Source organism: Hirundo rustica, chromosome 4, assembly GCF_015227805.2.
Source record: "Hirundo rustica isolate bHirRus1 chromosome 4, bHirRus1.pri.v3, whole genome shotgun sequence".
Lineage (NCBI taxonomy): Eukaryota > Metazoa > Chordata > Aves > Passeriformes > Hirundinidae > Hirundo > Hirundo rustica.
This window is the reverse complement of record NC_053453.1, coordinates 55673847-55700634: the sequence shown is the minus strand read 5'-3', so window position 1 is coordinate 55700634 and position 26788 is coordinate 55673847. Positions and strand designations below refer to the sequence as shown.

The window sequence follows — 26788 nt, the reverse complement described above, 5'->3', positions numbered from 1 at the left end:
CAAGGGCTATTACAATGTCCTTCGTGTGCTTTGCTGGGTCCTTAGCTCCCTCTCTTGTGCAGGAGATGGAGTAAAAAAAAAAGAATCTTGCCTAAAGTTTCCCTTCATTTCAGATTGATTCAATCCTGCCCTCAAAGCCACCTTAAAATGTTTCTTTCCTTCCTTGGTATTTACATCAGATCTCCAGTTGGTTGTCATTCAGCCAAGCTATAAATATTTAGCTCATTTAATCTCCCAGTAGTGTTGGCCCCTCAGCATTTGTATTGGCTTTGCCTGAAAGCCCTCCATTATGCAGGCAGCTTTCTCCTGATAAGATGTCCTGGACTGGAATAGGATCAGAAAGTGAGCGTTGAATTTAGCAAGGAGTACCCATCCCCTCTCTGATCTGTAATGCAGTGGCTCCTGCATTTTACAATTTACTTTCAATTTTATACTTTTATAGTCTCCTGCCTCCTTTTGTCCCTTGGGTGTTGTTGCTAGTCAGGCAATCTCATCACCTGGACCAGGCACTATTTGTTGGAGGGACACCTTCAGGCTGCAGCAGTTTTCCCTGTCCATCCCAGGATGGGAATGTGAGCTGGTGGCCCCTTAGCTATCCTGGAGTCAGAGGAGGAGAGAGAATGACAAGAGGCATATTATGGGGGGACCACGTCCCCCCACTGTGCAAATGAGGCGGGAATGAGGCAGCCTGGTTTTATTTCCTGTGCAGCTGTGCTGTGGTCCCAGCCATTTAAATAAAAATAATAATCTCAGAACAGCAGAGCTGTAAGCAGGACTATGACAAGATGCAGAGAGGGGAGGGAAGGCCCCAGTCTCATGAAAACACTGACATTTTGCAGATGCTACAGGGACTGGGGAAAGAGCTGTTCTGGCTAAAGAGCAAATTTACATCCTTGAAGCCAGTCAGAATCCCCATAGCTTGACAATATAATGATCAACTTGTGTGAACACAATGTCTCTGGGAAGAAGAAAAAATATGACTTATATTACTACCTTTTATGACTACTTTTAAGACTACTACTCTTTTATGCCTAATGAGGAGACCAAGTGTGTTCACTCTGGACCCCCAAGGAAGACAGTGTATGAGGAGGACTCAGCAGCATAAGGAGGAGGAGAATTAAGGACTGCATGAGTCAGGTAGGAGGTACAGAGAGCACCCCTCAAGCACTGTTGTGGCCCGGCGTCCAGGGGCACCATCGTGGGAACCACCTCTATTCCTGAGAAGCATCTCTAGGTATCTGGGCTCAGGGAATTGTTGTTCATGCCAAAGACTCTGATGGCTACACATCTGCAGTGTTTGTTGGCCATAGGCGAGCGCTGCAAGCATCAAGGCTGCTGGGGTGTAATAGAAGTATTATAGGGGAGTGAGTTTATGCACATGCAGCAGGTGTTGCATTTTCACAGGATTTACTGTCATTTCTGCATTACCTGAACATTTCTTTCTTTTGTACTTACTATTCAGTACAGTAGGTATTTCAGGTTGCTCCTAAACATCAGAGCATTTGAGCAGATTCATGCCTTATTTAATGCACTGGCAACTCACAGGTTTCAACAGGGTTTGTTGCATTTATGGCTGAATAAGGCTGGAGTAGTTAATTGTGGGACAATCAACAAAACAAACCATCAAAATGCAGTGTTGCAGGCTGCCAGCAATCTGGGTTTCAATCCTACAACACTGCAATAAGGAAATGTCTACCCTTCATGTGTCTAGCTTCAGCTGTGTTATGAACAGCCAGGATGCATCATCATGCCCACTTCTCATGGTACTATTAGGGTCTTGCAGAGTCACCTTCAGCATCTGATTTGGGGCTTGGCTTCCCTGTTTCACAGAACTAAAGGTGCAGAAGGGACCTTTGATGATTGCCTGTACAACTCTTACGTTCCCAAGAGGAGACATTTCATTAATCTGGTCTGAAAGAGGAGAGAGATTTGCCATCCCTTTCAGAGAACTGATTTCTGTGCTATGTTATCCTTACTTTAAGAAAATATAGGAAATGTTCAAAGCTATAATTTATTTCTTACAGTATTATACTTGTAATATAAGTAGTGAGAAATGCTTATTAAGAGGTTTTCTTATGTTTAAAGACCCTATGCTCTTTTTTTTTTTTTTTTTTTTTTTTTTTTTTTTTTTTTTTTTTCATCTTTAGGATGAAGTGGTGTTCAGCTTGTGGGCTACTTCTCCCAGGTCTGTAACAGTTAATGAAGGAGAGTGAACTTCTGCACTGCTGGCAGGGGTTCATTGTGCTTTAGTCTACACCTCCACTGGAAAAATATCAGTGGTCTGCTAACTGAAAAAGGTGGAAAACTACACAGAACTACCTAGAATTGTTGTATGTTTTTCTCAGCAGCTCATTAGGTTTTCTCTGAATGTTCCTTTTATTGTCATTTGGATTTTCTACTTGCTATTTTTCTTCAATAACTCCTTGCTATTTCTCTTTAATTGTGGTGCCCAAAATTGGACAGAGTAAGACTTAATCACGAACCTGACAAACTGGATGTATAACTTGAAAAAATCTTAAATTCACTAAGGATTAATGCCTACATGTAATCTATGGATTCTATAAATCTATGAATAATCATACTTAGACGGATGGAGAAAAGTGATGAGAACAAGAGTTAGTTCTGCAGGATAGCAGTTCCAGCAAAGCATGTTACCATCAGTCCACAGTGTCAGGCAGTTGCAATATTAACAAATATCACAGTGATCTGAATACATGGAAGTAGCATCTGCAAATTTTAGTCTGTAAGATGCATGAGGGAATTCTTTCTGCTCCGTTCAGCAGTGAGAAGACCTTGGCTTACAGTGACCACTTTTGTGAGCCTAAAGGAAAAAAGTGCTCTCAGCACTTCAGCTGACAGTTTTATCCTCTGTTAAGCAGAAGAAAAGCTCTTTTCTGTGTCTGCCTCTCATTAGTAATGTTCTTAGAATAACCTCATGTTACTTTGTGTTTTGTGCTTTGACCTTTCTGATTTTATCCCTACATGTTTGTACTGGTGTGCTTCACCTAGCATGCTGGTCTTGTTTCCTGTGGTTATGTTCACTAAAGGTCTAATGATTTAGCAATGTTGGTTTCTAGATTTCAGCCTGTTCTTCAAAATAGGACAGTTTGCCTTTGTGTCCTTAGTATTTTTTTAAGAAAACACTTGGTCTTTTAAAGTCTTTATCCAGCCTCCCAGGAGACCTGGCTTACCAGTTCTCTCAATTAACCAAAGTTGGAAGTACAATTCCTCCCTTCTAACCCAAGAATAGCTAATACTGTCTTGAAACACTCTTCCTTACCTCTCTGTCATTGCAATCTGTTCTAGCATCGCAGAACCTGTGTTTGCCTTCCAGTTTCCAGAGATGGAAGTTCTCCTAGGAAAACAAACCAAAAACATAACCTGAACATGAAAATAGACTCCTGACCCATCCTCCCATATATAGTCCTCATTCTTGGCTCTGGGCTTGTACAGGAGGGGATGAGGTGAGGTTCTTCCTCCCAGAAGCCTTTCCAAATCCTTCCTAAACAACACTCCATACAGGATATGTTGTTCAGACTCATGAAAAACTGACTGAGGATTTTAGGCAGAGAAACCTCCAAGGAATCTTGAGCACACATCAGGCTCTGTGAGTACTTTCTTTCTTTATACATCCGACCTAGAGGAACTGAAATGTGTGTAAAAGATCTCTAGGATAATCACCCTTGTATTCTGCAAAGGGTAGCATCCGCCATCCATGGAACAGAAGCTCTCCAGGCAAATATTTGCTGAGCAGCTTCACAAAATATCAGTTCTGACATTCCAGGTCTACCTAAATTTGATTTCAATTTTACTTCTGTGTCCACTTCAATTTGATTTCAGTGGTACAGATGTCATAGAATATATTATCATACTGTCTTTTCACTGACTTTTCATTGACCTGTCAGTGGCTCACTGTGTTTGGACTTGGAGAATTTCTTATTTCAAAGCCTTTGGAGTTTCAATAGCTGCAACTGATAGTTAATTTCCAAAAAATGGTACTGTTGCTAGAAAATTCTGGGTTTTGCCATCACCATCAGGGGTGAAAATTTTCCTTTTTTTGACCTTGGGCCCAAGGCAGACATCAGACAGCCTGCTCTGACAACACTCCAGATAACCCTTCCATAGTGTACAAGCCAGGACAAGTCAAAAAACTGACAGAATACGTCCAGGAAGCCCCTCCACACTGAAGAAGATTTAGGTAGAGATTTATGAGGGGAGCATGCGGTGTGATCCAACACTTCAATATGAGGTCGTGGGAGCCCTTGCTGCCAGTTCTCTCAAATTTTTAGCAACATGTGCAAAAGACGCTGAATTTGCAAAACTGCATTCAGCGGTGGTAATACTGATGTCCTGGTAGACTATAAACTTGGATCATTATAGATAACTGCCTGCGTCTCCCCTTTACTCTTGTGAGAGACACCCTGGACTTCTTTTTCCAATTCTCCTCTAAACTGCTATGTTTAGTTGCTGTGAAATTTAAATTGTCTTCATAACTCTGTTTAAAGGAGTGGAGTAGGGGGGGGGAGGGGGGCAGGGTGGGCAAAGGAGCATGATTACTGTGTCAAATTAACTGTGTTTTTATATAGTTAACTTTTGGGCCTGTTGCCTTCACCCAGCATCCATTTTTCTGCCTACTTCCTAAGCAAAATAATGGATTCCTCCTCAAGCTTGGACTGTCATGAGCCCTTTGATGGCCTGTAAGGTCAGTGTTTAGCCTCAGCCTTTCTTTCTCTTTTTCTCTTTTTGATATGGGATTCTTACGATTATATTTTTCAGTTCTGCAATGGGAAGAACCACTCTTTGCTAACATTTATTTTTAACAGAAAATTGCCCTGAAGTGGCAGAAGACATCCAAAATCCCATTAGTACTGGTGGGAACTCCTGGAGTCTCATTAGCGACAAGATGATTTGACATTGGTGTTTAGAATATGTACCTGGCATACCAAATGTAAGCAACTGTGCTGTCCCTAAGAAAATGAAACCAGAGATTGACAGTTTTATGAGGAAATTTGATGTGGGATGGCTCCCAAAATAAGAACTCTGCTCAAGCCATTGGGCTGATGTGTTGGACTTGTTTATGCTTATCTATCTTGAGCCAATTTGGAGCATAAGATTTAAAATGTATCTCTGCTGTATTCCTAACTTTCCTGTTAGGAAACCTTGCTGTTTTGAGACTGAAGAGTTTTATTTGAAGTCGACTGGATCAGACACCAAACCCTACACCACAGCCTCTGTCAAGATCACTCCCTTCCAAGCATGTCTGAGCAGTTCAGGTGTCAGCTGTGCCCCCCAACTTAGAGAATCACAGAAACACTGCATATTCTCAGTCAGAAGGGACTCAAAAGGATTATCAAGCCAAATTTCTAGCCCTGCACAGCACTATCCCCAAGAATCACACCATGTGCCTGAGAGTATTGTCCAAATGCTTACTGAAATCTGTCAGGCTTGGTGCTGTGACCACTTCCCTGGGTAGATGTTCCAGGGACCAACCACCCTCTGATGAAGAACCTTCTCCTGATATCCAACCTAAACCTCCCTTGACACAACTTTAGTTCTGTCACTGGTCACCAGAGAGAAGAGATCAGTGTCTGCCCCTCCTTTTCCCCTTCTGAGGAAGTTGTAGATTGCAATGAGGTCTCCCCTCAATTCTCTCATTCTCCAAGCGAAGTAGACCAAGTGACCCCAACTCCTCCTCATACAGCTTCTTTTCAGGTGGTTTTTTTTTTTTTTTTTTTTTTTTTTTTTTTTTTTTTTTTTTTTTTTTTGTTTTTTTTTTTTGGTATGGTATGAAGTGAAAAATGACACTGAAATATTTTCCTAAGGATGTCCTGCCTCAAACCCCATTTCTTTTAGGGACTGAAAGCTGAAGTGCCTCTAACCATCCTAAACATCAGGGGGCCACACAGTGTACAGTCAGTATCTTAAAGAGAAGGACCCCAGACTTTCAGAGACCAGTTGCTCAAACAGATTTGTGACCACAACACCTTCAGCATTGTTTAGGAGAAGTGAATAAATGAGCAGACCAAGAGCTGTTGGTGTCCTATCTCAGTCTATAAATAGTTCTAGCTTAGACACAGTTGATGTGGTACCTCCTGCAGAGCACATTGAACTGCATTGGAGGTAACAAGGTCAGAAATCCCACTCAGGAAACTACAAAGGAAGGGTATTACCCTCTTATAAGAGCTGGTGGCAAGAATATCCCATGCCTGAAAGTCAGTAGCTGCTGGCTTAATTCAAACTGAACAACATTTCAGGAGTCCCAACTGGAAATGATCCCCCTGTTTGCCTCTAGTTGGGGTGAGTGTGGAAGCAAAAAATTCTGCCCCAATTTGAGCTGTAACACAAGCTGTTTTCATGTTTTATCTTCACCAGTATTATAACGGCAGTCAAATACACTTGGTGGAATTTTAGGTATGTATCATATGCTGCTTATCTGCTGATTTCAGACTGGCTCAATGCATGGGCTAAGTAGGAGATTGTTAGCAGTGTAAATCTAGAGTCACTGCACTGAAGCCAATGGGAAACTGAACTGAAGCCTTGGGTCATGGGCTGGAAGGAAGTGCATTGAACATGTAGGGCAGGGAGGAATGCATGACTCACCCTGCAGCATCCTCCCTCTGGCAGATGCTTGGTGCAAAGTAAACATATTCTGGAGAATTTCAGTGCAGCCTTTTCTCAAAAGAAAAGGGACTTTTAAAGTCTATATGTGTGGGTGAAGGTATAAAATTACTGGATAGATTCCATGGTTCACAGATCAAAGCTAGTCACTACGTATGACGCTACTGCAGATGTTGGAATTACCTTTAAGGCTGAGTTTTGCTAGCATGACTAATGGATTTGAATTTCCTCTTCCGGACACCAGTGAGAGCTCTGATATTTTGGGTGCTTTTACCTCTGTCCTTGGACATAGTAGGGACTTATACCTTATACTTATAGAAATAACCTATTTTGTCTAATGCTGTGGTGGAAGGAGCAGTCCCTGGTGGGACTGACTATACCATTCTCTGAAGGTCACATCCATAAATGGCTCTCTCAATCCAAGTCAACCTACTGGGTTAGCAAGTCACTGGGTGAATCCTGCTGTTTACTTTCTTTGCTAATGAGCTTCATTTATCATTAAGGTGTTCTCTGTTTATGACTGTTTTCATATGAAAACATTTTTTTTTAGCAAACAATTATTTGTGCAACTATACTCCCAAGTGGGAATAAGTCTTAGTGTGACTGCTTCCTTTTCTCAATGATCTGGTATTAGTTCTGATCCCTGTTTTGGATGAATGCATGGTGAGTGCAAATTATAAGTGAGGAGCGAGTATGGTCAGACTAACTTGGCCTTTGTTGCAGTTAGAGGCAGTTGAGGAGCAGGCTCTGGAGCCAAGGCTAGGTGTGTTGGCAGGATTAGGGAATTTTAATTGATATTTTAAACCTTCTTTCCTTTGGCCATTTTAGGTCAGACTCTCTGAGATGTTAATGTAATATTAGGCAACTGTGCTATTGTTGACCTGATCCAATTAAAAATAAATTTTCTTCCATTGAGATCACATGAAGTAGGCAAGTGTCCCACATGTCCTTCCTTCCCATGAAGAAGTGACTCAGTCATTATCTAGTTTTCTTAAACATTTCTGTGCTAGGAATCCAGCTGGGAATTTTAGGCAGTTATAGCTGAAAAATATGTGATTGTGTACATTTGATTATCTTGTTTAACTATGTTTCAGCAGAATTATGTCCTAGAAGTTTGCAAACATGGCCCCAAAAGTCAAAATGTTGTGGGTTGTTAGGTGACATATGCAATTTATCTGTCAAACTGAAGAATGTACTGCTGGAGCAGATTACTTGTCCAGAATTCTGTGGTTGGATAAAGAGCTTCTGGATGAGCTGTGCTGTGTGGCTTTTTTCATTTGCTGGTTTGTAGTAAGAAGAAACAGGTGTCTTACTGACTCATGTGGTAACACCTCTCATTGAGCGTGGTGACTACTGAAGTTCGGCTGAATGCTTTTTAATAGATTTAAACATACCAGTGTTGAAGATTGCTGTCATGCCACCTCCCTCACTACCCCATAGGGCAGGAAGGAGCTCTGGGGCACCCACAGAAATGCCTCACGTCTTCTCTCTCCTTTGTATGCATGGAGGAGCACACATGCAAAATGCCCACAGAAACTCTGCGCGCTGCCCCGGCTGAGGCCGTTCGTACCTGGTGCTCTGTGCCCCTTGTGTGATGTGCTGCTGTAGGCTGCAGGATGGGCTGCTGCTATGGCCTGGACACTGTAGGACTCCAGGAGCTGCACCTAGTTCAATCTCTTTTATTTTTTTCTCCAGGTGGAAAGTGGGCAGGTTCAGTTCCCACTAGAGGGTACTTGGAGCTGGAGGATTTTGCTGGGAAAGATGAGCTCTTCAGCAACAGGATGGAGAGGTGATGGCCAAACACAGTCATTATAGTGGGAACTAACTGAATCTCAGGAACAGACAGACAGAGATTTACATTCCAGAAACAATGACCTGAGAGTGACTAACGGAAAAGATGATTGGTAGATGAGGGATCTGAGTTCGGAGGTGGGAGGACAACAGCAGGGTTATTCTTCAAGGAAATTAAGTCAGCTACCTACTCCTGCCCAGAGCAGACACCGACTCAGTCATATCCAGAGCACTGTCTCCTCCCCGTCACGCTCTGGCATAGCCATGCACTCACATGTAAGCCTTGTAGTTGCTGCCAATTTTCTGGATTCGGATGTCATATTTGGAGTCAATGAATGGCTCGGTGGTGGCATAGGTTTTTGCCATGGCTACTATGCTGGCCATGTCCCGGAAGTCGTGCTGGTTCTCGACTTTGACCTTCATTATCAAAATCCAGTAAAAAAGAGACGAGAGCAAAAAGAATATGAATACTTTGTGAGCTGAAGTCATCTCTGCACCTGAATAGCACAATGTCAATTAAACCCCACACAGACACAGCTGAGGACAGAGCAGGGCTTCTGTGATTCAAAGAGAGACATTTCTGTGATTCAAAGAGAGACATTTCCCAGAGTAAACCAACCCAGAGCAAATCCATCCCATTCTCCTTCCTCATGCACCAGTCCTGGTATACCTGGCACCAGAGAGGCAGCTAGACCATTGCCCAAGTGGCTCTTGCTAATGCTCTTTGCTTTTAGGATGCTTCAGAAAAAAATATTCAATCTGTTAAGAGGTATTACTTCATTCAAAGTTTACAACTGCTATTTTCCATGTTGGGATGGATGAAAACAGAATATTTTGGGTGGTCAGGATATACAAACCAGTTCCGGGAAATCAACACAAGAGCTGGTTGTCTGACACCTCTAGGCTTCAGCTCCCTGGTATTTCACATCAACCCCCTCCAAATTTTTCTGAGGAATTGTGCAGGTCTCTTGACTGGATGCAAACTCTGAAGGAAAAGGATGTCTCTGGGGGAGTTTGTGACTCTTGGGGAGACTTATATGAGTGTGAGGCAACGAGCATGTGGGTAGGACAGCTTGTTGGATGTTAGACTTCAGTTGCATTTGGAAATAAAAGAACAGTTGAGATCTATGAGCTACAGTTTTTCTGAGAAGACAGCTTTTCACAGATCTGTATTCAGTTATGGGAAATGATCTGTATCATAGTAAAAAAAAAAAAAAAAGTGAAATGAGGAATGACCAAAACAGCAGAATTTCTAATGATATAATCAAACCTCTACAAAAGCTCTTTGATTTGGGAAAGCAAAACTGAACAAGCATGTAACAAGAACATAGTGGACAACTTCAGCTCACTCATACCTTTAACCATGGCCTTTAGTGTACTGGCAAACACTTGTTTGGTGCGTCAGAGAAACCTGTACAAATCTTGTTCCTTAGGGCTGGACGTGTGCAGGAAGAGTGGATGAATTTGTGGAAAAAAGACCACGACTGTATGAAAAGGATGAGCAAGTGTGTGGCTCTCTTTATGTTATTACCCTCACTTTGTATCTTGGTGATGCTTTGAGACCACAGTTGGGGATTGCAACACTGCTTTGCTAAGTGTGCACTGACAGGTGACAGTCCATAGGTCTCTTCTCCAGAGGAGTTTCCCAGCTGCGTCACTGTGTGTTAAAGGAAAGTGATGCTAGACTCTGTGGAGCCGGCTGAAGGAAGCACATGCAATGGTATCTGGTGTTTCTTCTCAAAGAACAAACCTGCGGTTTTTTGTATCTGCTTTCAGCCAAGGGAGGGCGGGAGACATCTTCACTAGGGAACCGAGGACAAGCTTGTTGCTAACCTGTTTTACTATGTTTAGATTGTTTTGTGTAAGTGCCAGCTTACATACAGGCCAAAGATTTGGCCACATCCTGTTGTAGAAAAGCTCTCAAAAACTGAACAGTTATGGGGAAGGTGAAAAGTGCAACCAGTTTGACCTGTGACCATTTCTAGATCCCTGAATAGGAAAAAGAACTCGTCTTTGCTTCTCCTGTTACTGACTAACAAATACCCCTAGTCCTTCTCCCTTTTCCTGTGGTGAGGGCTGTGCTCTCACCATCCAGGAATTGCTGAGGAAAGGAACAGAGGGCGATGACAGTCATCTGTGGGAAGGGAGGGTACCAAAAGAAAAAATAAAGGAAATAGCCAATATAAAAGGCAACCATTACACGCCATCCAGGAGGAACAGCCTTGCTCTAGGCTGTTTTGTTTCCCTCTCTGTCTGAGTAGGGATATGCAGGGCAGGGTGAGGTGGTAGGAATGCCCTGGAGGCAGCGGGGAGAATGAGAGAGGGAACCCAGAGCCTGGACTTGCAAAATACCAGAGGGAACAATGCAGGCTGTGTTGGAGCTGGGTATTTTTGTTGAACTGATAAGAGCTGCCCTGAGCTGAATGACATCAAGCAAGAGAGTCCCACCCAGATGAGATGATCACAAAAGGGACTGCAAGGGCAGGCGACACTGACATGGTGTTACAACATATTCTCCCGGACCCTCTTGGGAGTGAGAAAATACAAAAGCTATTATATAATGACCTACTTGAAACAAGGACGTTTGTGGGATTTAAAACAAAGTGCTGTGCTAGTGCAACAGAGGTCTTTGGGCCCAAACTGAAATGTTTGCGTCCACAGCCCAGGAACATTTGACCCAGAGCAAAGGAAAGGATGCAGCTTCTCTCTCCAGACTGGAATTAGACCATATTGATATTGCTAGAAAGGAACTCATCTTGTTAAATATGATGTTTCCTCAAAAATACAGCATGCTGTGGAAAGGAGGGGTCCATTTCTTCCTCCTCTCCACCACCCCTTCCCAACGGGGAGAGAAGGAAGGCAATTGAAAACGTTCTTTCTAATAGGCCTGAGGACTTTTAGCTGGGTTAATAAAGAGGGGGGACTCACCAAGGACACAAAGTAAGAAATGAAAAATAAAGATGACTCCCACAGTGCTATACCACTGCACAGTCCCCAGGAAACAGCTCTGGACATCTTCCCTGGCCTGTGCCAGAGACCTTTCCATGGACTTTTCAGAGAAAGCAACTCACAGAAGTCCCCTTGTAGGAGATCACAGCCTTATTTCCCACCAGGCATCAAAATAATCACCATACCAAAGCTGAAATCTGAGCCACCATTTGTTAATTGTTAGAGCCAGCCAAATTTGACAAAATAACGGCCGTGTTCTGGGTTAATGCTGGTTTATCCCAGGGTATGGTTATTACTTCATAAACAGGAAGCACTCAAATTACAGTCAAATTAGATTTATTTTCCTGCCTTATCTATTGACTCCCCCATTTTATCGGCTTTTTACTTTTAAATTTTGTATAATTAACTTCCTCCTGTCTTGTAACTCTTTTAGATGTCAATAAGATATCCATTTTCTGAACAGAAGAAAAAAATCCCAGACATAACCAAAGCCAGGGTGGATGTAGTGTGACACCAGAGGGCATTATTTAAGAAGGTACCATTAAAAATCAATCCAGAGCAAAGTTAACAACTTACCTAACAAGAGACAAATCTGTCTTCTAAAATGGTAGGTTGGCCAACACATGAAGCTGATAAAAGAAATTGAAAAGAAACCAACAGGAATCCATTCCTATCCCCCCCCTTCTTTTATTTTGCAACCTTCTTAGGATAAATGCTGTATCCCATTAACTGCATAGAGGTGTGCAAACAGTGAGTACAAACATAGCCCCTGCCCTGGCAGCCTGTTTGCTTAGCTGTGCTGCCTGTTTGAGCAGCAATAGCCTCATTCTGAAGCCTTAAGCTGCTGTTTGCTGTAGCATTTTAGTGGCCTATTAAGAAGGGTTTGGGCCAGTGTGTTGACAAATGCCTTTTCTGAGTAAGAAAGTTCCTCCTTCCCTTCTGTCTCTCTTCTCTAACCCAGGCACTAGTGATGCCCTAGCATGCTCCCTGTTGGAAAGGGGAGTCTGGCTGGATTGCTGGGGACATGCTTACAGAGATGTAAACATCCCTTTGCCCTGTGGTGGCATCTCAGAGCCTACATGACCTGCATCCATTACCAGTTGCCATCCTCAGCCTTCCTGAGAAGCACTGATCTTTTTGCCTTTGGCTGGAGAGCAGTCCAAGGGGCAGGTCATAAAGAAACATTCTGCTCCATTCCTGTTGCAGACCTTGTTTTGAGGCCTTTCTTGCAAGGCAGGATTTTGGATCAGTTCTGGCAGAGTTAAAACTCCACTGTGGCAATTTCCTGGGCAGTCTGAACCACACCTGAGATCTGTTTGAGCACAGGTTCCTCCAGTGAGGGATCTATCTGGGACAAAACTTCTGCTTCCTCTGTCTCACAGTTCCCTAATCTGCTACCTCTTGCACATCCCAGATGTTCCTGGACACCAGGGTCCCACAGCTGCAGCTCTCCTCCCTCATCTTTAGCCTAAGCACTGCAAGGTATTGCTTTGCAGTCCCCTTTTGCTTTCATTATGTGGCCACATGAAAAAATAATCGGTTAGCCAAAGTGTCATAATTATCTTAGTCTGCTAGGACTGCCCTAGCTTTGTCTTTCTTGAGCGTCATCCAGTGTGAACTCTGCCTTTGAGGTTAACTCTGCCCTACAGGCTAAACACACATCTCTTTGGAGATAACTTGCAGAAGCACTTTCTGAGTCCAGAATGAGGTTAGAGCCAGGTTCAGCTGGGAGGTGAGTGCCGAAGGCTGAGCCAGGGCTGGACTTGGCAATGTGATGTTTAACTAACTCTTGGTGGGCTTGTGAAAATGCACTGTCTGAGTGTTTTCCTCTAGTGGAAATGGTGCAGCCACACAAAGTTTGTGATTTTTTGTCCATCTCGACTTGCTCTCAGCCTTTCTGTAGAGACCCTACCATCTTGGGATAGTGGGTCTTCAGGAACAGTTTTGTGCAGATGGTTTCCTGAACCTCTCCTTTCCTCTACCCCAACTTATGCTCTCCTTCTCAGAAAATACCCAATCCAACCGACACACAATCAGTTTAGGCCTAACTTTGAAGTCACAATGGCGTTTGCATTTCATTATTATCCTCACATTGAAGTTCCCCATCTGCTGCCTTTAATGCATTGAACCTTCCCAATACAGAGCCCAGGTCCTGGCTGTTGTGGTCCTTGGTGCCTTGGGTCAGTCACAGTTTCCTGTGTCCAGCAAAAGCTTCCAGACTGATGTGCAAGAAAAGGGGATTTTTTTTCTATTTTCAAGACATTTGGAACATCCTCACTCATGAGTCAGTGAGAATGCAGTGATTGCGCTGCTCTGCTGTGAATGAATGTTACATGTCAAGTCATTATTTGTCTTTTCTAAAAGAAAATATTTGTTCCTTGACAAACTGAGGCAGCCCTTTCCCTTCCTTTCCTCTTTAGCACACTGGATTTTCAAAGCTCTCACTTTTGGAACATTCTATTTCCAGTCCTGAGAGAGACAAGGTGACGAGCTGTCCTTCCTGATAAAAACCTTGCAGTATTTTTACATTACAGAGTGGCTCTGTTTAGTTTGTGCTATATTTATACCAGGAAAAAAAAAAAAAAAAAAGAAGCAGAGAAATCTTTCCCATCCAGTAAGAGAGAAAATAACTCTGACCATATTATTATGAACAACAAGTTTTTCTTCTACAATGTAATAAATTCATCTGAACCGGGATTTGTACTGGGAAGGTGTTTTCATAATTATGGGGCAGGAGGGGATAGGAGGTGACTCTTAAACTGACCTAATTAGAGAGGTCTAAAAGTAAAGTAGGAGTAGCAAAATATACATATATATAGATATAATTGGTATAAATATATGTAAAGTCACGTGAACAGATAGTGGTTTTCCTCTCTTTGTAGATCTGGCAGTTGTTTCCTTCTCATAATCTGATCAGGAAGAGGTGAAGAGGCTCTTTGAGTGAATTTGCAGTACTGGGCTCTGTTCCTAGGGCACTTTAGGGTCATGTTAACACACAAATGGCAAATACTAACACACTCAGAGCCTTATTCTTTTCCATGGGCTCTGGCATTATGAGATCCGGAGTCAGGAAGAAGTGTTATTCCTTTCTCACTGCAGTGCTCTCCCTGTTCAACAGAGGCCCCCAATCATTTCTGGGGTAGCTAGGTTCAAACTGCACAATGCTTTAAAATGCCTTGACCTCTAAGGAGCTGCTGGGTTAACAGCAGTTCTGTTCTGCACATGGAAAGACATCTCTCAGTGTCCATCCATGGTTCCCCTGGAAGTACTGTTGATCCTGTGAGTCTGGACAACTAAAACGCAACATGAGAAAGGTCCCTCTCTGCTGACTCCATTGTAAACAGTCTAAGCAGTATTTCTACAAATATTTTATTTGTATCAAGACTGCACAAGCCCAGCAGAACAGAGAGCACTTATTACAATCTTCCAGTGCCACTGAAATATGATGTGATTCCAAATTTTGGAAGGAGGATAATGATGATCATGGGAGGGAGTGAAGGGCATGTGTTCTGTTTTTAGATTAGGAGATTGTCTGTTCCTGGATGAAGGCTATTACTGGTGTCTCTGTTCAAGTCAATAGAGAGGCTGTTGTTTCTGCATTTCTCAATAAAAATTTTTAAAAAATGCCTTTTATTGCAAATTTGTTTTCTCCATCTCCATGTGCACTTCAAATGCACACATCACTTGGCAAGAGCATTTCTTTCATGAATGGTATACTGCCCCCCCTTTTGGTTCTGATCGTGAATAATAGCTGTTCTTCTCCCAAGCTAAAGACAATTGTGTTGACCCACCCTTAAGTGGAAGGCAGTCAATACTGCCTATTTTATACAATCCCTAATGCGGTTATTTTTCATTTCAGCTTTGAGGATTCTTTGTTCAGCCCTCTGATTAAAAATGTGGTGAGTGAATTTTGTTAAAATTATGTCAAAACAAACAATATGTGAAAATGAAAGTCTATTATGATTATACTCCTTCTAGCAATTATTGCAAAATAATAAACACTCAGCACTTACACTGTCAAGAACGTTATGAACATGAATTAGCAATAAGTATCAGGTAATCATTATAATTCCTCTAGTTTGTAACACAGCAAAACTGAAGGAAACTGTGAAATGACACAAATCTCCCTGAAAGCAGATGGTGGAGCTCTTCGGGGAAGATGCATTTTCTGCATCCAGAATTTTTCTGGCTTCTGACCACTGCCTCAGACAAATAAAGAATAACAGTGCCTGGACTTCCCATCTTTGCTCATTCTTCTACGTGTTGGTGCCTCCCATTACATATGATTTTATCATTAATAACAAAAAAAAATGTAAGTACTTCCTTGACAATTTCTGTTGGCAATAACACTGTAACCTGAATGCTCACGTCCTTTAAAGCACCAATTGCAGGTGTAAATATGTGGCTCACTATATTGGCATCATTTGTTGCAGTAAGTACTATTTTAATACTCACATGTGTACTTTGGCTAATACATTGGTTATTCTATCCTGTTTCTCCGGTCACTGGTTTAATACAAAACATGACCTGGTGCAGGTGCTTTATTAACATTTACTTTGTTGCACACATCAAACCAAAAGCAAGCCTCTCTCTTTTCATATTATCTATATTGTATAGCTAAAGACCTGCTATTTCCTGCTATCACCTCTACTTCTGAAGACCAGTGCAAGGAAATAATTTAGCTTAATCTAATCTAATCTAATCTAATCTAATCTAATCTAATCTAATCTAATGTTTTTGCGTTATGATGGTTAAAAACACCATCATGTCTCCTGGGAACTTCCCCCTTCTGCATTACTTTATTGTAGGTTTGCTTTTTTTTATCGGTAGGTGTAACTTTTGTAGTATATCCACAGTTCCGCTTCTCTGTATTTCTTCTGATATTTTCTGTGGTTTCTTTTGTCATTCCTGCTTGGGCTTGAATGCTAATGTTTCAAAAAAAGCATGAAACAAATTCTTGTTACTTGTCTTTTCAACCAACCGATTTATTCTTTATTTTATCTTTCTCTCTTCTCTTTTTGCCGTGAGACTGAAGAGAGAAAATTTAATCAGTCTCAACTTTCCTTCAGGCTGCTTGTGTCTGGAGAAGGGCCCAAACTAAAACCATAAGGTCAACAACCCTTGCTTCCTGTACCTTCCCCAGCTACTGAACAGAGCAGTGTTGAAACTCAGTGCCCAAATGCACATCCAGACTTTGCTAGTAGTCACCAATTTCATAACGGACTAAAGTAAACTTGGCCTCAGACCAGTTCTTTCTTCTAAGATGCTGGCTGCTAGCCTATCTTTATTTATCTGGAATGACTTCCTACATACCCTCCTTGTACCTCTGAGTACAATTGTGCCAGGAACCTGAACAGAAACTCTCTTCCTCTGTAACTTGTGACAGCAAAAATCAACATAATTAAAGAATAAAATGGTAGGGAAAGTATGAGGTGGAAGAAGATCTGGTGTGTGGTGCAGAAGACAAAAGCTAAATGTTTTGCTGAGAGTTTTGTCTGGAAATACTGTTAAGATTGGAGTACTCTACTCTGATTCTGCCCTCATTTCTGTAGCCATTAAGGATCCTTGCTTCATGGGACACACGAAGCCCTCTCTGCATTACAGATGAAATGGCAGAGCAGTCAGAGACATGCAGGCTTGCAGGGTCTCAAGGCAGAGGTTTTCCTCCTGGTTTGTCCTGGTTGGTTTTTGCTAATGAAATCCTTCCTAGGAAAAAGTTAGTGGCTCCCTACAAGCACCTCTAGGCTGTCTGCACACACTCTAATTCAATGACAACTCTGCCTGCTTAACATAGGCAGCACAAATATATTAACCAACATTTCCTGCTTATTTACATGTTTCTTCCTTGATGCTGAAAGCCAACTCCACCACTGGCACAGGGATTTGTGCCCACTTCCTCCCCTGCAGCTACCATCCAGACAAGGGAACATTGCAACCAAAGCAAGAAAGATTATTAGATCTTCCATGTGCAATCCAGCAAGCCAGAAAGGGCTTCTGTTTCCAGAGCATAAGCAAACAAACTGTACCAAGTTTAAAAGTGGTGTGACTATATATATTTTTCAGGTAAAGTGTGAGGCCGGGAGAAGGTCTGTCTGCTCTAGGGAGGCACTGTGACAGGCATATCAGTTACGAGTTCATGTACCGCTCTTTTGGATTCAGAGATGATAGCTCAATTTTGTACTTCTGAACAAGTCAAATTTTAGACAGATAGGGGATGCCTTTTGAAAAGATATAGGCAAGAAAGAGGAGACTGAAGTGCAGCAGGAACATGCTGGTGATGCCTCACTGAAAGGGGAGCCCAGTCACCCCAAGAAACAGGGGCTGCTAGTTCACTGGAAGAATAAAGATCCCAGAGAGCCTGGGAAAAACAAACAGGTCCTTCTGGGTAGTGAACTGTTTTTCAGGATTCCTTGGCAGGCAACCAGCCACTCTGCTTTGTAAGGTCTTGTTCCTCCTTGCAAGGAGGAAAAAAAATAACTGAAGGGCTCCTGTTTTTTAAATAACGTCATCATAATGCACTCAAGAAGCCCAGTGCCTCAGCTCCTCGTTGTGAGTGCTATGGGGTATAGCTGCACTTTACAGGTGCTTGAATAAACAACACTACCACTTTCAGGAGAAGAGAAAATGTATAAAAGACAAGCCTAATGACTTCAGCCCAGGCAGCTTTTCCCCCACGCTTCACCAACCCCCCCTTCCCTTATCCCAGACAGCCTCTAGCCCAATCCCACTGCCTGTCTCCAAGTGCGTGACAGCGGAAAAAGGCCTTTTCTCCCACAGGAACAGCCAGTGCAACCCTGATAGGTTGTGGGGACGTTTAACCCCTTGTCTGGCTGGTCACATGCCATATGTAATCACAGGAATGCTGTGCCACATATGTATCTGCTTCCAGATATATATATATATATATACACACACACACACACACACACTTTTTTTTTTCTTTTACTTACCTTCCCCATTCCAGAATGAGCATGTCCCAGCTTGACCACTACAGGAAAATTTGGAGTTGTGAGCTGAAATACAAAAGAAGTACCCTTTCATTAGGTGTGTTTTTTTGGTTTTTGTGGTTTTTTTTTTTTTTCCCTTGTTTTGTTTTGTTTTGTTTTTTTTCTCCCCAGCCACTGTATTTGGAATCATTTTCTTTCATTTAGTAGCTTTTACCCCCTTCCTGAATGCTGTAAACTGGACAATAAAAAGGCCAAATAAACTTTGTCTGGATGGCTGGGCAGTGAGCAAATAGCACTTTACTGGATTCCATATGATTGAAAATGGAGGCCTGGCAGAATTCCTCTAATCTGACCCACATCTGCTGTGTGATAGCAGTTTTCCCACCCTGTACATAAGGATTTGTGTATACCCATATGCATGTAAAACACTTGCCCTTCCAAGCTTGAGTAAGTGAACACTTTCAGATGCTGAAAACATCCGAATGGTGAGAAAGACAAGGATTTTTTGTTCTTTTCCACACAGACTGCTTTGGCCTTAATAGTGCACTCCTCCCATCCACAGGGAGGGTGGGGGGACAAGGAGAGTAGGAAGTGGCGCCAGCCCTTAGGTGCAACTCACAGAGTTCATCTATGCATAAAGCCTGTCCTTCTCTACCTTCAGGGGTGGGTAGAGTGAATAAAAGAAAACAAAGAAGGATTGGAATCAGCAACAACAACAAAAACAACAACAAAAGTAATTTGTTCTGCCTGGCTTGTGTGGTGTTTCTGTTGGGAAGGGTCCTGCCACCCAAGGCATACAAGGTCATCTTAGAGCACATGTGGGATTTTACTTGAAGTACTGCAAGTACCCTCTCTGCCTTTTCTTCTCCAGCTTCATGCTCATGCAAGGATTCACTTGGAGCGATCAGCTCAGAGCTGGGTGGCTGTACTGATAGGAAGTGCACGTCATGAGTATGTAGGATATATGCACTACAGTTCCCCTATGTACTGGTTTACCCATTTCTACACCTCTGCTTGGCACCTCTGTGACCTTGTCTTGTGCTTATGATACTTGTGATCCAAGTGGTATTTGTTCAGTATATAGCTGGTTATTTTTTATTGCATATTTCATTTCCTTTAAAGACACTTTTATCTTTACTTTAGAGCCCAAAGCGATGTGCTCTATTCATTAAGCATTTAACCTGGAGATCTGGCAAAGGGAGCCAGTTGAACTTTGATGCATAAATGGGTCTCCTATTTATTTAAGTTTGAGAATAGATAAACAACTTGTTCTTGTGCTAATTACCAATTGTCTGTATGGACAGGCAGGCACTACGCCCTAAAGATAGAATGGTGCTGCAGTCTCCATCTGTGGCAGCTCACTATAAATAACAAAATTAGTAATGAACACTGATATGTTTTGCTATTCAGCTGCTTATATAAAGAAGTGTCACAGGAGAGGGGAACAGTGAGTGTATCACGTCCTCAAGCAGCTTGTGTCACTTTCTTCAGGCAGAAAGCTGAAGAAAGATCTTCTTTGGACCACAGAAGGGCACAATAAATCACGGTCCTGGCACAGACAGGGACCAGCACTACTGCTTCAAAAGAAGAAGCAAGAGACTGATAGGTGGCCATCATGAAGTCAAATGGTTAAGTAATATGTCCAGGCACATGAGTTTGTACTCTATTTCACCTTTGCCTCCTTAATTCATTGTAAGAGCCTGAAATTCAACTTCTGCTAGCATTAATGGATCAATTGAAGGACTGCACCTGAGGCTTACTGAAGACAGGGCTCTGAATGGACCAAGCCAGGCCTTCAATGCTGGAAGATGAAAGGTAACCTAGTAGCTGGAGCACCCACCTGCTCAGGCTCTGGGAGATGTGGCTCACTTCCCAGCTCTCCCATCTCTGCCCCATGCGCCCTGTTTGAGCCAAAGTGCTTGGAAGCCCTGGCCTGTGTTCCTTGTTTGGGAGCAGAAGCAGCAGCTGTTCCTACGGAGCAGGAAAAACAAACTGCATGCTGTGAGCCCGCCTGATACCCTGGCAAAGAGGCCAGAGAAGTGTGTGGGATAGATAATGCTCTATCTCCAGCTCAAAGCAGACAGAAGCAGGAAGCAATGTCCCTGCTGCCCTGTTCTATGTCCCCTGACTATGATGTTGCTGAGAGAGCCTGCTTGGGCATGGGGCCCGGGAGTGGGAAGCATCTGTTTTCCTGTATACATGCAAAGAAAGTTTGAGATCCAGTAAACAACCCAAGTTTACTGTTAGTCTGGAAAATACCACCGGCAATGACAATGTGCTGGGCAAATTTCTCTCTTTCTCTTTGTTTCTTGGATACGTGAGCTCAGCTTTCTTACTAGGGCTTGATCTCATCCCAAGTGGGGGTGACCAGCTGGTGTCAGGGCATGTTGGGTTCACATGTGGCTTGGCCTAGGCATAGCCCCTGGGGCTTGAGGTGAGACAGACCCAGACTGCAAACATGCGGTAGCCTTGCTGGGAAAGCTGTGGCTCCAGAGAAATGCTGGTGCATGGTTAACCAGGAATCTGCCTCTGCCGCTGAAAACCCACCAGATTTCCACGTACATGAACCTGCCTTATGGAGGAACCAAGAAGAGAGCATGGCACATGCACTAAGCTGCATTATAAAATGAGTTTTTCTAGTGACAGTGGAGTCCCCTTAGTCTGTGCTGAAGTTAAGCATAATCAAAAGCTCTCCACAGTCCACAGAACTAAAGCAACCAAAGTCCACAACCACCCACTGGAAAGCCCTTGCTGAAATGGTGGAAGTGCTTGAATGCCACTGCAGTCAACAAGGAGACCTTCAGCTTCCAGCAGAGTCTTGCTGGGACTCAAGTCCCATTTTTGTTGCTGATAAGGTGGCCAGCCAGAATATTTGGCAAGCACCCAGATGGATAGGGAAGCCAAAATAAGGGAGAATCTATTATACGCACAACTCTGATGCAATTCACATACGAACACAGTGAGAAGTTCTGCAGGTGGCCAAAGCCCCCACAAGGGCAGACCTCTGAGATGAGTATTTATACATGCTGAGTCATAAATTTCCCAGGAAAGAAGATTATTATAATCACAGAATAGCACTACATTTTAATAAGAAAAGTATGTTTTTACTGAAATCATGCAAAGACATATGTCTGTGTCTTTCTATGTGTTGCAGGGGCTCTTTTCTCGGAAAAATAGTGAAAAACACTTCAATCATTTTAAAATGTGCATAAACTGTTGGCAGGACTGTTATAGATGAGGTTGCCAGGCTTTGGGATGGGACTGTAGTGCTGCAGCTTGCTCAGTGCTCCTATGCGGGGTGTTAGTTCATATGTGTAACTCCAACCCTTTGAATTAAAATCTTACAAATGAATTCCCAGAGACTGTGACAAAGCCTTGAGGTGCCAAGGATTACATAAATGTCTTGGTGTGTGTAGAAGCCTGTTAAGAGTCAAACAGCAGTTTGAATCCTGAATTAGGACCTCATCCATGTCTTTGGTTGCAGTGAAGGGAGAGTCATGGAAGTTATTTCCAACTTAGAGCACTGATGGCCCGAAGTGCACCATTTCAGCCCCTGATTTTCAGGACTCTGCTCCGTGTGTCATGTCACTGCAATGATGACTTTGCAGTTTATCAATTTTGGCAGTGGTGTGTAAAATGAGTGCTGGTATGCACACTTTAGCCTTTATTTGAAAACACATGGCTGTCAACTGTGACTCTTTCCCCTTTACCTTCTGCCCCTCCTTTCCAGCAAATAATGAGGGCTTCAGTGCTTCTTGTAAATTTATGAATATTTTCTCTGTTCTTTACTGGTGGAGCAGTAGAAGAAAGTTGGATCTAAATTGATCTGATGGAAGGAATCTTAGGCAGTGTTCAAAGCCAGGTTGGACAGGCCTTGAGCAAATTGGTCTAGTGGGAGATGTCTCAGCACATGGCAGTAGAGATGATAGATGATCCCTTCCAACCCCTTAACATTTGATGATTCTATGAAACCTGATCTAACCCATAAATACAATGCTTTTGACTCTTCTCTTTCACTGAGACCCTCAAAAGAGATGCTGATTTTAAGTTTGTGGTTTTTTGTACTATGCTGTAGTCCATGAACAAAGTAGAATATCTCTTGATTTCCTTCTTTTATGTGAAGTTTTGTGCATATAATTCACATTATCTAGCTCATTTTATACAATGAACTTTCAATTTCTAGTACTATTTTTTCTTCTGCAAAACCCTTCCAATCAATGCTAAAATGAATACTACAGGCTGCAATTAGATCATGGTTAATATTAGGAGGGATTTGGGGTGGTGGGAGATGGAATCATTAAACTTTGGTCTCTTGGCATTGGCGTCATATTATCATAGCATCCAGGGTTTTCAGCCAGGCCAGAAGGCCACACAGGAAACAGGATTGTAATTTTGCCTTCACCCTTCCCCCAGAAATAATATTCTGAATTTTTCTTTTGTCCTTTAAACCTGATTTTTATGTTTATTTAGCTGCTTTCACTTGTATGATGACAAAGTCTGTTTTGGGTGGGTACCTAATGGATGATGGGTCTCATGCACTTGAGACCTGAATGTTGGAAGTAATGTGTGTGGCACTTCCCTGGTGTCAATTTAAGGAGTTAAAGGAGCTGTGAACATTAATTTCCTGTAAAAGCAAGCAAGCTGATTCAAACCTACTGGAAAATAATGATGTCATGACATGATGTCATTGTGTTTATGGAACTATCTTACTCAAAACTTGAGCTAAAGATCAGCACTGGTTGCCTGCCAGCCTTGCCAGGCATGGCAAGATCAGAGCTGTATGTGATATGGTTTCCTGTAAGACACACACCTGTGTGTTGATTACCGTATTGTAATTAGAGCACAATGAAGAAAAAAACCCATTATTTGGGGTAAGAGAGCCTCAAGACAGCTTTCAAGACAGTTGAAGTAAATCCTGAGGAGGAGTAGGTATCTGCAAAGGAGAAAGGAGTAAATAGGGAGTATGATGAGAAGAGCAATGAGATGCTTGTGACAGGAAGAGTTCAATGACAGCTGGATCATGACAGCATTATACAGCTGGGATCTGAAGCAGTGAGGCAGTTGATGGAGGAGATGGCAGCAGGGTGGTAAAAAAATATCCTTTGATTCTTCCATTGTTTTTAAAAAGCACAACAAAAGAGAGGTTAAAGAAAAAAAAGAAAGAAACCCCAACAGCAGCATGACTTAATCCCCACATCCTCGAGTAAACAAACCACAAATCAGTGTTTCAGGGCTCCTAACATGCTGCGGTTAGAATGGGTCATGGAAGTGAGTAAAAAGGGGTAAGCACAAACCGGAACATTTTGTCATTGATTCCACCTCTAATGTTACTTTACTTCTTTATTTGAGACAGGAAATACTTGGGTTCCCCTAGTGGAGAATAGAAGTGGGGGCATTTGATATTCTCATTCCTTTGGAGCTTCAAGTTTGAGAATTATATCAACATATCCAGACAAGCCGATGCTCAGCAAAAAATCCCGAAAATACCGTATGTGTTGGCTTGTATTCTCACACATATCTAGCAGTCCTAGTTAATAAATCCCCATTACCATATATCAAAACACAAACAGGCTTTTTAAAGGATCTATGACTACAGAGAAAATTGCTATCATTCCTTAATGCATGATGTTCACTTAGATATTTTGCAGTGGTGCCTTTAAGGAAGCTTCTTATCTTTCCTTTTTAGCTAGGAGAGTGAATGCATTCTCCCAACTCCTTATGTTGAGAAACTGTCCAAATATTTTTTGTGGGATGCAGTGAAAGAGAAGAAGAAACTCTTGAGCTTCCTTTTCCTCCTGACCTGAATTGTGTGCCTTTTGCTGTATTTTTCTCTAATTAGAAAATTCTATCCTACATCTAAACACATTGCAAAGGAAGAGATGGTGAACACTTGTCAACTGCAGCATCTAAGCTATGGTAAAAGATGTAAGAAGGAGACAGAGAGGAAATAAAATGCTTTATGAATTTATGCTGGAGTCTTCAAAGCCATTGCTCTTCTAAGAATACCTGAGGTTCACAAGATACTGGCCAACAAACCTCTCTTCACTTGGCAGGCTTGACTGTCCTTTTTTTTTTTGGGGGGCGGGGGGGGGGGGGTGTGGAATCTCTGATTTCTCACTGATTTCAAAATGGGCGGCATGGGGTTTCTTTGGAGAGAACAAACTTCCCTAAACTTCAGAGAGGTAAACAACATTTTGCAACAAGTCTCACTGATGCCAATCATGCCCCAGTTACTGCTGGTCTCTAATCTTGTCACACAGTCTGCTGCAGGTACTTTTCTCTCATCAAAGGACAAAGTGCATATGGTTCTCACCCTGGCTTTTACACACAGTGAAGCTGTGTGCCCTGACTGCAAAGCTGGGAGGCCCCCACATGACTGCAAGGGTTTAGTTGTGATTTCACAACCTTCTGTAGTACATCTGAGATAGGTGCATTTATGTCAGTGTAAAATGAGAAGCAGGTCCTGGGCTTATTATTACATTCATTGAGAAATTGCATCCTGCCACAGAAATGGCTCCAAAGTTTTCTTGTAAACCTCATGCCCTTGTAAGTGACAATGATGGCATGCAGACTTGGCTGGCATTGCCATGTCAGTTGCTGGCATGAACAATGAGCCATGGGTGCTGCCTGGTACAGGCTGTGGGGTACTGGAACATTTGAAATACTCTCTGGGCTCCTGAAAGCATTTGGGCAATGAATCACCACCTCCTTCTTTCTTGCCATTCTTCAGCACTGGAAGTTATAGAAACAGCAGCACAGAGGACCAGGCACTCACAGGTGGACTTCTTTGAAAGATCCATTTTTAATGCTTTTTTAAAAACACAGTTAATGATCTTGATTAATGGCTCAGGAGGGACTTTGGACATAAAGAAGAATGAGGATTACAGGAACTATCACCCTGCAGCTGGCATCTCATGCCACATCTATACAAGTAAATAGAACAATGACATAGCAAGCTACTGGCCCTGATTTGCCTATACTGCTAAATTGTTAGACCAATCCCTGACATATTCTGTTTCAAGATGAATAAGCTTCTCCCAGGCAATTCCCAAGTATAACATGGAAAGACCATAAGTCTGCAGACATGCCCCACAGAACACTGGAGGCTAGAAGAGCTTGATAGCACAGCTGTGGTTGGGCCATGAGAGAGCTGCCGGAGAATGAGCCTGGCACTGAATGGTTTGCTGCTGTTAATATAGCCTCTGTCTGCCTTACTGGGTTGAACAGGAGAGTAGTTCTTATCTTGCATGATGTATTATCTTTGCTCCCACATTAGTGTTTCATTTTGGTCGTACACACCACTGGTCTATCTCATGTAGCCAGATGTCATACCATTCCAATATGACAGTTTTCACTCACCGCCTTTTTCAGACTGAATTCACAGCAGGTCATTTTTTGGCTTATAGCCACAGATATTTGCACCACATTTCTTTTGCTTGCTGACCTGGAAAGTCAGGTATTGCCTCACATGAGAAATGTTTGAGCTATGGGCTGAGTTTGTTCTATTTTACAGCCCGATTGTATTTTCAGCTTTTTGAGCCCTTAGGCTCATGCAGGAATTCAAATACTTTGCTAATGTGGTCTGGAGTGAAATATATGTCCCCTACTTTTTGTGCTTTGGGACATAAATGTGGGGAGTAAATCCTGTTCCATGGATTTATCTGCTCCTTAGGCTGCACATGGAGTTAAACACTGGCAACAGCTCTTAACCCTGAATTGGTTGTGTTGTCTTTTTTAGGTACCTAGAGCAGGCAGGGGCCATGTATGGACTCTGTTCTTCCTATATCCTAATTCTTGTGCTTCACAGTTTCAAGCTTCTTTCTCGAGATAAAATCTACTGTGTTTATCCAGACTAATTTTTGGCTCATGTCAGAGACATTGAGGACATGAAAGGCAGCCATTGTATCCCATGTTTGAATCAGCTCTGTGTCTTTTGAGATTTCTTGGGAACTTTCAAATTACATGTTTTCAGTAGGAGCCAAAAACTGTAGGAAGGGCTGTATTTCACAATCTCTCGAAATTCAGCAATTGCTTGAGAAAGAGAATGAGGTCCCAGGGGGAAAATTTTATATTTTGAAAGGTGAAAGTATCATGTTTCAATGATTCAGTGAATGAACACTAATTAACTTCTTCCCCAATCCAAATGGGACATGGAATGGTTTCAAACAGCAAAAGGGAAGTTTTTCTGACCTGCATTTAATTTCTCCATGGTTCATTATTGAGGATTTTGGAGATATCCAAAACCTTCAAATCTCTCAAGAGCTAAGAAATACATTTTTCTACCTAGGCTTTAAGGGCATGGGTCCACACTGGCACCACTTGGGTATTTGTCTCCCTCTTGTGTCACATTCCATGAGAAAAGATACAATCCTGCTCCACCTGTTTGCTAAACCCACTAGAGCTCCCAATGAAATGTAAGAAACTGTGGGTGACCTGTGCTCCTAACTGTGAACTCAGTGCTGAGAGACAACCTAGTTTGATAT

At 42.5% G+C, this 26788-nt stretch overlaps 1 protein-coding gene across 1 annotated transcript in view; it reads right to left on the bottom strand.

The window, feature by feature from the left end:
- SYN3 (synapsin III) overlaps positions 1-26788 on the bottom strand; it is a 195984-nt gene that overhangs the window by 19500 nt on the left and 149696 nt on the right. The window contains exons 7-9 of the mRNA XM_040062902.1: positions 18309-18371; positions 8684-8826; positions 3281-3355 (exon numbers count right to left, since the gene is read on the bottom strand). Of these exons, the coding sequence (XP_039918836.1) occupies positions 3281-3355; positions 8684-8826; positions 18309-18371 (281 nt within the window). The remainder of the gene's footprint in view (positions 1-3280; positions 3356-8683; positions 8827-18308; positions 18372-26788) is intronic.